At 50.9% G+C, this 11,825-nt stretch overlaps 2 protein-coding genes across 2 annotated transcripts; both read left to right on the top strand.

Moving 5' to 3' along the window:
* Positions 1 to 1,918: 1,918 nt before the first annotated feature.
* Positions 1,919 to 6,189, top strand: F5J12DRAFT_842547 (glycosyltransferase family 20 protein). The gene is made up of 11 exons (XM_051746167.1): positions 1,919 to 2,339; positions 2,397 to 2,975; positions 3,030 to 3,174; positions 3,234 to 3,651; positions 3,705 to 3,801; positions 3,857 to 3,922; positions 3,977 to 4,255; positions 4,309 to 4,398; positions 4,469 to 5,053; positions 5,121 to 6,101; positions 6,150 to 6,189. The coding sequence occupies exons 1-10, from the start codon at positions 2,121 to 2,123 to the stop codon at positions 5,769 to 5,771; spliced, it is 3,129 nt and encodes a 1,042-aa protein (XP_051598534.1). The 5' UTR covers positions 1,919 to 2,120; the 3' UTR covers positions 5,772 to 6,101; positions 6,150 to 6,189.
* A 1,709-nt stretch (positions 6,190 to 7,898) lies between these two features.
* On the top strand, positions 7,899 to 10,426 carry F5J12DRAFT_784042 (uncharacterized protein; the record flags this gene model as incomplete). The annotated part of the gene is made up of 10 exons (XM_051742969.1): positions 7,899 to 8,183; positions 8,398 to 8,580; positions 8,776 to 8,953; positions 9,241 to 9,303; positions 9,346 to 9,371; positions 9,478 to 9,499; positions 9,552 to 9,636; positions 9,698 to 9,914; positions 9,958 to 10,016; positions 10,165 to 10,426. 10 exons carry the CDS (start codon positions 7,899 to 7,901, stop codon positions 10,424 to 10,426), a joined length of 1,380 nt encoding a protein of 459 aa, XP_051598533.1.
* Between the last annotated feature and the right edge of the window lie 1,399 nt (positions 10,427 to 11,825).

Below are 11,825 nucleotides of genomic sequence, written 5' to 3'. Positions count from 1 at the left end.
TGGGCGGTAAATATTGGCCTGCAGGCCTGACATGTTCTCGCGTCTGTAGAAGGTGAACATAGAACTCAGTTTTTGTACATATGAACATATGCATATGTCGCAGCAAGCTGATCCAAGCTGATCAAGGAAAAACAGGGGCGGACTCCAGAGGAAAGCAACCAGTCACGTGGTTTCCTGACCACCGAACAAGACACTGACTCTTACTAACCGATTCTCCTATGCTCTCCTGCAGTCACCATGTCCAGGTAATCAATCCTTTTCTCAACAGTTTGAACCAGATCATGCCAAACGGACCAATCTGGAAAACTCTCCTAAAGGCATTCGGGACAGGTAGTATAGAACATAACGAGCTGCTGGATGACTGCGCTATCGTTGACTACAACCCATTCCCCAGCCGAGGCATACCTGAAAATGGCTACGGCCTCTGAGAGTCAGAAATTGCTCTCGGGCAAGTTGTGGAATGTGTACCATGGGGGTAGCAACTATTATGGCTTTGGTGATGTCCTTTCGTAGGCAGCTCACATTCCTGTTATTTTCCACGCTCATAATCATGTCTAGTTGTTCTTCGAGACCACGCCACCAGCACTTTGGACCAATAACCGTCTGGCAGGAGTACGGGTGGTGATCTTCACACCACCGCTGGTGAGCTACAACTGCCCCTGGTCTTAGCCTGGTGCCCGGCAATGCGAAAGGATCCCGTATTTATCAAGTTCTTTCGGAGTAATCGCTTCGGGATCAACCGTCTTCCCTTCTTTGATGCCGAGAAACGTGCGGACATAAATCATCAATCGCATCTTAGTTTAATGGATGGTCATACTAATGGAAGTTAACACGTCCAACATGGCTTACCGTGGGAGGGAATAGACTCCCCCACGAAGATCTGCCCGCCCCACAGGCTCGGTTGATGCGACAAGGGTCGCGACCCGTTCCGCCCGACCACAACACCCAGCCAACAGTCCAGCACTTTCTCAAGCAAACCGTAACCCTTGATGTTTGGTTGGACCATCCACTGCTCAGGATGAATGTATGGGAATGTCAATATCGATGTCTTTTTTCCGTTTATGACAAAAAGGCATTGACATTGACATTTCCATTTCGATGAACAAAATATTTTGAGTTGGAGGAATTGGCCGACAAAGTCTTATCCATTTGCATACGATCTTGTTTCTGGAGAGTAGCCTAAGGCTAGCTGTGATGATCGTCGCTGAGCTAGGTATCCAATGAACCGAGAGTGGCAACAGCAACATGCATTGTTCCATTCGCATTGCAAAGGAGTCACGCCGAAGGTATGTGCATACAGTATCCGATCCGCCAATGAGACTTGGAAAGGCATTGGCGCTGCGGAGAATGACAAGCAAAATTTGGGCTACCTAAGCCGGCCTCCAGCCTCCAACCTCCCGAATCTCGTTCTCGCGATACTTCCGAGCTGGTACCTAACGTATTACGAGGACTCCCCATCTTGACAAGTGGGCAGTGTTTTGATCCGGGCTATATCGTGACTCAACCGCGTACAATCTCGCGTCAAGCACTCGCAGGACTCAACAGGAGACTGACAGTCCACGATAAGAGTCGTGACAAGCGATTGCAGCGGCAACCGAGAAAGTAGATATTGCTGTCTAATGTAGAGATGCTCTCACGCGTCTCAAGGATTCCTTGCCGAGCCCAAGGAGCGTATGTATCCACCAGCGGTGCAATGTCATCTGGGAGTGCAACTCCAACCTCGTCAGTGTGACAGTGAACGACCATGCAGGGGTGGGGCTGGAGCGCCCAGGGCCATGTGAAGGCGGTTTAGACCATGGAGTCCTTGCGAGTTTCGTGCCATGGAGCACCGTGTCATGTTCCTGACGTCAATAATATTAGCCAGTCCCTGCAACGCTGGCAGACGGGAGAAGTCGCCACCAAGGCAGTCGGGATGAGCCGTTCCGCGCTTGTCCTATCACGGCGACGACGCCCAAACGAACGTTTGATGGCGACAATATCTGAATGGGATAATTAGATTCCGTCCGCTGCCTTTCCAATCTGTGGAGATCTGTCTGATTTCTCGCCGTTGCCTGCCAGAAACAGCCAGTCCACCGGCTCTCGTTTATATAAGTTCGTCCTCGTCCTCGAGTCCCTCAGAGATGAGCTCCTTCCGCAACCACCGCGTCATCATCGCGTCGCTGTTCCTGCCCACCACAGTCGCGCTCGGCGAGTCCGGTCCACCCACGCCAGACCACCGCATCGTGCCCGACAGCGAGCCAGTAGCAGTGTCCAATGGCGTGAACCAGAAACAGCAGCCGGCTTACCGTCAACGTCAGTCGGGTCAACCGCCTCTCATGAGCATCGTAGAGGATCTCAAGGTGGGTCCATATTCTCGGGTAGAGCCCCTTTTTGTATGTTGACGCTGCTCGTCCAAGTCTCGTGCGATCACCCCGCTCGCATCTCCTCAGCCAGACATCCCAAACCCATTCACAAAATTCGTCCACATCGCCAGTCCGCAGCCGGGGAAGACTCCACACTCGACTTCCACACACACTCCTGCGTCGTCGCACTCTAATAACGGGTCTTTTCCCTCCGATTCCAACTCACCACAGGTTCCTTCGCTCGATCGTTCATTCTCGCTTTTCCGTCCGCGCAAGTTCCAGACTACCCATCAGGACGTCCAGCATTCGGCCCGTCTCCAGCGCAAACAGTCCCGCTCTTCTTCGCGTCGACCCACGTCCGTCGCACGCGGCTCCAGTTCCGACGGAGCATACCACCCCTGGCACATCTCGCCTAACACGCACTGCAACGGCGGCCTTAAGAATGCCGTTGATAGCGTCAAGGGCAGACTGCCGCACCGACTCTGGGTAGGCACTCTCGGTAGCAACACTGACGGCTTTGGCCGTGAGATGCGCAAGAATATCGATAAGAGAATGCGAGAGATGTGCGATAGTGTGCCCGTCTGGATTCCTGACGGCGAATTTGAGAGCTGCTATGACGAGTTTTGCCACCAGGCGAGTGCATTCGTGTCCACCGTGGTTCTCAGGAGTTGCTTATATATCATACAGGTCTTATGGCCCTGTCTCCACTACGCAGTCCCAGACGCTCCGAAGACCAAATGTTTCTATGAGAGCGCTTCGTTCAAGCAGTATAGGTCCGTCAATCAGCGTTTCGCAGACGTTATCATCGAAAACTACCGCGAAGGCGACATCAGTACGTACATTGCCTATCTTCCTTCCTATCAGTCCTTTGACACGAGGGGGTGCATGCAGTCTGGGTGAATGATTATCACCTCATGCTTCTTCCTGCCCTCCTTCGATCACATCCGAAAACGGCATTGGCACCCATTGGTTTCTTCCTCCACGTTGCTTTCCCTTCCTCCGAAATCTTCCGATGCCTTTCGGTGCGCGATTCCCTGTTAAAGGGGGTCCTTGGCGCAGATTTAGTTGGTTTCCAAACTGCCAACTATGCCAGACACTTCAGGCAGACCGTGTCTCGTATCCTGGCATATGAGTCCCTGCCAAAGGGCATACAAGTCGAAGGTCCCGTTGCTCCCGTTAGCACCGGTGGGGAGGCTGAGACAGAGTGGAGGGAAAGTGCCGAGGGAAAGAAAACCAAGGAGAAAGGGCGTTTCGTGGACGTTGGCGTCTTCCCGATGGGTATCGACGTGAATTCTCTGAGGGAGAAGAAGTGAGTGTATCGCCATATAATTCTTCGACACTCAACGACGTCGAGCATTTTAGGCGTCAGCCTGAGGTCCAGTATTGGGTCCAGTTACTTAGGCAACGCTACGCAGGGATGAAGTTGATAGTGGGACGGGACAAGCTCGACGAGATCCAGGTTCGTGTTGAGCCGCTGCATTTCGCCGTACCACGAATTTACGACGCATATATAGGGCGTTCGCCACAAAATCGAGGCGTTTGAGCATTTCCTCAAGTCAAACCCTGAGTTCCAAGGCAAGGTGTGTCTCATCCCCGATTACCGGTTATCATCGACCTCACGTCGGCTGGTACAGGTCGTCCTAATTCAGGTAGCCCTCCAGACAACCGAATCCAACGAGCTCGCGGGTGGCGTTTCGGATGTCGTAGCGCGCATCAACGCCGCATTCTCTACCCTCACTTACCAACCTGTTGTCTTTTTGCATGTACAAGAAGTCACATTCAGCCAATATCTCGCTCTTCTGACTGTTGCTGACGCGTTCATGGTGACGAGTTTGAGGGAAGGTATGGCACTTCGGACACACGAGTACGTCGAATGCCAGGAGGAGAGGAAACGGGCGTTGATCCTGAGCGAGGTGAGTCTGGCCCCTTGCCATTATGGAGCGACCTGTGTTTGATGGGGAACAAGTTTACGGGGACGTATAGTTATTCTGGTTTTCGATCGTGCTTCGCCGTGAACCCATACGATACGCGCGGCACAGCCAAAGCTATTTATCAGGTCTGCGTTCTTTGCTCATCCGGTACAACGTTTCAGTCATCTCACACACCTTCATCATTACACCATACAGGCCCTAACCATGTCCGACGAAGAAGCTGCCTCCCGCTGGCAAGATCTCCACAATCACGTCGTCACTCAAACCGCCCAGGCATTCATCCCGTCTTTCCTCACCCGATGCCTCCGCGCACACACGGAGCATGCCTCTCTCTCCATCGATCCATCTCTTGTTCCGCCGCTTGATCTTAGTCGTTTGATTCCCAAGTACCGGCATTCCGCTTCGCGCCTCATCTTTGTCGACCTGGAAGGGTGTTTGTGGGTCCGAGATATGTCGAGGAATGCCATGATGGAGATGATGAAGAGTGGGAAGGGCCCCATGGTGGAGATTCCCGAAAGCACGATACAGGTACTCGGCAGGATGGTGGATGATCCGAAGAACGAGGTTTGGGTGCTCAGTGGGTTGCCTGTGAAGGGCGCACTCGAGAGACTTGCGGAGAGGGTTCCCAGCGTGGGTATTGTGGCCGAGAACGGGTGTTTTGTGAAGACAAGAGAAATTAGTGGCAAGTCCAATGGACAAACTAACGGAGCGAGATGGATCAATATGGTGGCTAACTTGGATTTTGCGTGGAGAGGGCCATGTATCGAGATCCTTAACTACGTGAGTGGCGCTGAAAAGGCGAAATGCTCGCACGTTATTTTCCTCGTTGCGTTGACCATTTTCACAGTTCACCGAGCGTACGCCAGGCTCCTTCGTCGAGGAACGTGCTACATCTATCGTATGGCGCTTCTGGACAGGTCCTCCGGATTCTACAGCTTCAATTGATGATGATGATCCCACTACTACTACCAACGACGTTTGTTCTGCCGTGAACGCAACTGTGTCATCCCAGTCACACTATTCCGATCACAGCTGGGCCCGTCGTCAAGCTGCCGAAGCACAGAACCACATATTCGATTCCCTTGGAGAACGATACGGTCTCCGCATCATACCCGGTCAAAACTCTTTCCTTGTCCTGCCCAATAATATCTCGCGTTCGACAGCTGTCGGCACGATCTTGCACCCTGGAGGGCCTGCTTGTTCACCGCTTGGCGGCGGCGCTGGTGTTGGCGACACTGACTATGACAGCTACTGGAACCCTTCTGTCGGGAGCAGTGCTGGAAGGATGGGTGGGGGGAGTACGAGTGGAAGGGTTAGCTCTGCGAACGAATCTACCCTCGTGCTTGGGATTGGGGCCGACGAAAAGCTGCTGAGGCGTTTGAATGAGTTGGATGATGCGGAGACGGTGTCGACGAGTAGGAGGGGGACTGATGCGAGGTGGAAACTTGACCCTAGGGAGGTACTGGGTGTGTTGGAGACGTTGGCACAGATCCGATGAGGTGAGGGCTTTTTTTGTACCTATGTTGCTGGCAGTCCAGATGCGTTCAAGAAGGCGTGTATGCATCAAACCTCAGAGACTTACCGTTCTGTTTTATATACACGCATATGTTCCCAGCGACTCGATTCCTAAGCCTTGTTGTATTCCCCCCACTCTCGCTTTCCTCTATCTTACTATGATTTTTTGTTTTTGTGTGGTGGTACACATACACGATATTGCTTATACGGTTATAGACTGGTACACGATTATGGAATAGATGTTTCTTATCTGATGTACTAGGAGGCAAACCTGGTGCAGGTGTCGAAGCCACCGAAACTTACGCGTACCGTGGTGAGTATGTCTACCCAGGTCGGGTACATACTACTCACAATATTGCAGTCGGCAGTTTTACAAAATCTACTACTTCCTAGCATTATTTCGTTTGTGCCCATTTACACACATATTTTGGCACTGGAAACAACTGCTGCCACCTTGAACGAAGTGAATCCCCAAAGGAATGAGTGAGATCGATGAAAATACAGTGCTAGTGCTACTACAATCATGCTGTTGTCACCTGCCGAAGGGATGCCGCGGCTGAGCTTGAATTTCCCGTGTCACCAAGCTCCTGCCACTGTGGTGACGTGCTTGAAGATGTCGCGTCGCATCGCTGCTCGCGCTCAGGCCTCATGATCAGAAGTTCAGTTCCCTGGTCGACATGAAACTCATTGCATTCCACGCGTTTCTTTTAACTTTGTCCCCTATGGCTCATGTTCCGCTTGCACAGTCACACGGAAATGACTTCCACCTTCCACTTCGCCTCGCATAGGCCATCCGAGACCTTACCCTCACTCGTTCTATCATCGACCAGGAATTCATCCTTCGGCTCATGGTCAATTACATACATATGCCCTTCCAGAGTACGACTTAAACGACGAGACATGATAATTCTCTTTTTAGAATCTGAAGATCAAAGTACGTGTGCCAACATCGTTTACAAAAGGCTACTGCTGCGGTTACATGACCCTACGAAATAAAGTGACTGTCACTGCAACGTCCAGTGCACAGGCAACAACTTACTTGTAAGTAATAGGGCGGGGCTTCCCCATGCCATGGGAAAGACCGAAGGTGTGCACTGGTGGACGTGCGTATGATACACGCGTCCACGGATGCACACCTTCGGTCACAGCTCGCAATCCAGAGTGGCTCCACAAACACATTATCAAGTTCTGCTCCTTCCTTCAGGCAGCTGGCTGTCATGCAACTGCATCAGAAAAACCCTGTGGCACTAGTGTCACATTTGCTTTGGAAGTACACAAGCAGGTGGCTCTGTGTAGCACAGGCAGGCACCTATTCCAGACCTTCCAGGCTCCTAATTCCCAGCCTCTGCTTCGGGTGTGAAGTCGCATCCAAGTGAGTAGTGATGAATCACTGCCAACCATTCGGATTTATCCTTGCCCCCTCAAGGCTCAGACGCTGCCTCACACATGAAGCTGTGGCTGGGCAGGAATCTAGTGGGCGTGAGCAGCCAGAGTTAAGAAAATAACCAAGGCTCCCCTGTCAAGCGATGCTTCCTTGCTGTGACTTCCAACTACATAATACTGGGGTTGACGTTGAGCGCTGAGCACTGAACCTCATGCTTCAGCTTTGACACGTGTGCCTTCCCCCAAACCCGCGACGGGAGCTTCCCTTGCTCAACCGCCCCCGACATGTCACGTGATGTCACGTGACATGCCAGCCCCATCTTTTTGTAGCATTTAGTGTCTTCCGAGTCTGACTTGCACATGTTTTGTACAATACATCCCTTGTTATGTTAGGCCCTGAGCCCACGGATGCCTGCTCTAACTGTCTGTCATCTCTGGCTAAGCTGCAACCCGTCTATTGTTTTTGTATAATAAAAAGTTGTTTGCACATGTATTGCTGGGTGCTGACTAAGCATGCAAAAATGCGTACTACGAGGCAAAAACGCAGTAGCCCTAAGTCAGAAAGGAAAGCAACAGAAATAAAACACATAAAATATATACCATTCAGAAGGTCTCGTCGAGTAGTACCATGATTTGAAAAAGCGAAAAGTAGGACAGCGAAACGGGCGAGCTATAGCGTACGCACCGGTGAGGTATCGCCTGGGGGAGGGAGAGGGGAGACCCTAGAATGACAACAGCTGGGGGGATCAACACCAAATTATGGCAGATGGTAGGGAACCCGCAGATATACACCAGAAACAGGAACCCCGCCATTTCGACCACCCAGTCCAGAGCTATACCCAAAGTTGCCTCACCACCCCCTGAATACAAAAACGGGCATATCTCGATAGTGGCTGCGCGGAAATGGATGAAAAATGTATCCACAGGAAGGGTAAAGCGAGGGGAGGAAACTTCCCAAAAAGCGAGAGGAACGGCAGAGAAACGCGTGAGATACTATCTCAAGTCCTCACAGGTGGGGAGAGGAGAGTCGCCTGAACGACAACGGCTGGGGGGATCAACAAAAAACACTGGGAGATCGTAGGGAACACCTCTAAGAGTGCAGAGAAAAGGGAACCGCACTAACCTGACCACCCAGTCACGAGGTATACACAAAAGCATCGCACAGCATCCCTAACACAAAAACGGTCATATCTCTATAACAACCGCACGGAACTGGATGAATGAAGCGTCCCCAACGACGGCTGAGTGAGGGAAACAAAGGACCCGAAAGGCGAGAGAAACGGCATAGCAACACGCGAGATACAACGACGAGACCTCAAGGGTGGGCCTTCCCACAAATATGCTGGAACTGCTTGACCTGTCAGGAAGATCCTATGACCAACAGGAAGCTATCGCGATCCTGCAAAAAAGTGAGAGATGTAGCACAACTTACACCTATTATATTTATGGCACACATATGGAGTGCATCACCGGTAATAGTTTTTTTTTACTGCCTCGTCCACACCACCTGCGCGTCGCCGACATTCCTAATTTGGAATACCGCCGGCATGACACGTGATGACACGTGATATGACGTTACCGTGACATCTGGTCCCTATGACCAGAACATAGCACTCCGTCAACCGAGGGGCCTCTTACTTCCGAAAAACGAAGCATTCGAGCTGCTACTGAAAGCACTATCTACCCGTCTTGCAGGCAACCATCTCGTGACGGCTGTTATACAATGTTCACAATTCCACGAAGTTAATTATGAGGGAAGCTGGCAGGGAGACTTGGGAGGTGGTAAGTTTACCTGAAGGGCGCCTCCTGCTTTTGATTTGACCATGGGTATCACATTCAGCTTTGAATGATAATAATCAGTCTGCAGACCCAGGCACCTTCTCCCCCCTGTGTATCTTCGCAATACCACCAGCTTGGCGTAAAGAACCCGCTTGCTCACCAAGGAGGGAACAATTTAGGAATATTAGGTAATCCATTTGCAGATCCTAATCATCCCTTTGATGTACCGCGCATCCACCTCAACAACTGAATTCCGCCATAACATTACTGACACAACATTCGCAATGTAGGGAACACTTTTATACCTTGGCGAATCTGGTACCTGTTCCTATCGACTAGGCTGCGAGCATCCGGTATATCTAACTAGTTCTATCACCCACAGCGTCACCTTACAGCAACCAACGCTTCTCATGACTATGCGGTGAGTTGAACAACAGCGTGAAACTCGCCAGCACAACCTCATGCTGGTGACGACAGCAGAACAGACAGACAATGAAGGGAGTGATTGACTTCTCGACCATGTTCAGTTTAGAGTATCTGAAAAATTATGTGCGTACTCATTGTTCTGCTACCTCAGGTTATTTATACTGTCGAAATGCAGGTTGGCGAGATAACGTTCTTCGAGAGGCTCCCTTCGACAATGGAAACTCAGCTAGACAACCAAGCTTCTGTAGGCATGGCGGGAGGTCAGTGCATCACTCGATGTGTGTTTATCGGCAGGGCTAAGTACTACAGTATGGGAAATAGATTATCGGCGTACCCACTACAGCCATCATTCGTCGGCCGGGCGAAGACATGGAAAAGCAGGCTTCAACCCAACACAGGGCAGACCCGACGTCATGAAGTAATGGTGCCTCGTTTGCTCGAGATATGCAAAGATCTTGTTGGACCACCAGTTGACAAATCTACGTTTCGAAACACATTGCGTGAGGTGGGGCTCATGTCACAAACTCTTAGTGTTGGGGTAAATGTTGTTATCTGCCAAATGGAGCTGAGGCTAATTCTAGTCACAAAAGCTGCTCGAGCACATCTATAATACCCTCTTTGATGCATCCGAGAGCGAGCCGTGAGTGCTTATTTCGCCTCATATTTTTTCTGCATCCTACTGTTCTTTGTGTACTGGTTCCAGAAGAACAGGCCAAGTAATCCGTGAGCCTTACGATAGGGTTGGTCCCACCTTTTGAGATTCAATAGCACGGATCCTGACACTGTAGGCAGGCTAATGTTCTCCGTACAGTGCAAGGGATAGCAGTGCTCCAAGAAAAACTCCAGGAAACAGTGGACGAGGATGAACAACGAGCACTGGAGGAGGATATAACGGGAAAGGCAAGGATCATACCTCTAAGTTGTAACATGGTTGAAGCTGATTGTTCGTTTCCTATAGATCTTGTGGTTCTATTGGCGCGGAATCCGCTCAGAAGTAGACGAAATATCAGCAAATGTAAGGTAACACCCGTGCCCGCCCGTGTCATTTAACATTGTTCAGGTCGTAAATAACAAACGGGAATCAAATTCTGAGATATTATCGCACAGGTCAACTCGCCGGGGGTTGCCCAAGATTGCAGAGATTATCAAGAGAACCCCAGGCATCGACCTGGACGATGATATGGCTCACCTACAGCGGCAAGCGATGTCACTTAACTTACGCCGTTCATGTCAGCAATACTTCCATAGCAGAAGTACAAGTTGACATGAAAGCATCGTCCAGTCTTCTCAGCGCTGAAAAACTCCAAATCTTGTATCCCCCTCACTCTCGTTTTTCTCCATCTCTGGTTTGCCAAGTTAAAAGGTGACGATTCGATCGGCAGGTAGGTTCAATAGGGGCAACGGGGGCTAAGCGCACTCCCGGAGTTCCAATGAGTGGTATGGTTGAGAAGAGTCACAATATCTTCCTACTACTTAGTCATGAATGTAGTCTCGTAGAGTCGTAACCAGACGAGTGCATGGTCGCTGCCGCATGTTACATGCATTGCAAAAGGGAGATTCCAAAGCCAATTGAGTTGAAGACCAAAAGCATTGGAAGACCTTACCTACATAGTGCTTGTACTCTATCGCGCGCAACGATGAAGATAGACATGTTAAAAGATCACCTGGGGAGTGTGTTTATTGCAGTTATCGGGACTCGTTTCCGAAGCCGCTCACCTCGTTGTCGGTCTGGTGATCCGTGCCACCGGGCACCCTCAACCCAAGGCTTCCAAATTCCTGCAGAAATGCGGGTATTGGAAAGACGGAACAAGCAACGTTAAGCCGTCGTACGGAACAAAAACTAGCATGAAAGGGCGTCTGAATATGTTCTCTCGGCGTGCTCCTGATAGCGACTGAGACTGGAATCCATAGGGCAGGGCTGAAACGCTAACTTCCCATGTACGTACTCACACCTTCGGTCAGCCTTTCAGCCGGGAGCGTAGATTTCGCATATGTTCAAGCGGCGGTAGCATCCCGGGCACGGTGATCGGGGTTTCAACACCATCCTTGGAGTCAGTGGTGGAACCAAGATAGTTGTATTCCAGTGGTACATCGATCATGGCAGGTGATGCGTCGCTATCGATGCCTGGAGGACCTACACCGTACATCATGATGGCGAAGACACAGCCACAACGTGACCAACACAGGAGAGCCTACCGCTGCTGGCGGGAGCTTGGGTAGGAACGAGGAAGTGCCCTTGTACGAAGAAAGTGAAGATGGGGAGGAGAAGATCACTGTCGAAGTGGACGAATATGGTCACCTGGATGGTGTTGTTGCAACAAGTTCCGTCATCGAGTCCTTTGAAGAAAACCATGACGGAGACGAGGCTGAGGACGACTCTCGCCTGTTCAGGCTCCTTGATCGATTTTGCACGCACACGACTCGTGCCTGGACAAGGACCTGACACAGG

This window comes from Pisolithus orientalis, assembly GCF_024613125.1.
Source record: "Pisolithus orientalis strain OTSU chromosome Unknown F5J12scaffold_22, whole genome shotgun sequence".
NCBI classification, from domain to species: Eukaryota; Fungi; Basidiomycota; class Agaricomycetes; order Boletales; family Pisolithaceae; genus Pisolithus; species Pisolithus orientalis.
This window is presented reverse-complemented; position numbering and strand designations above follow the sequence as displayed.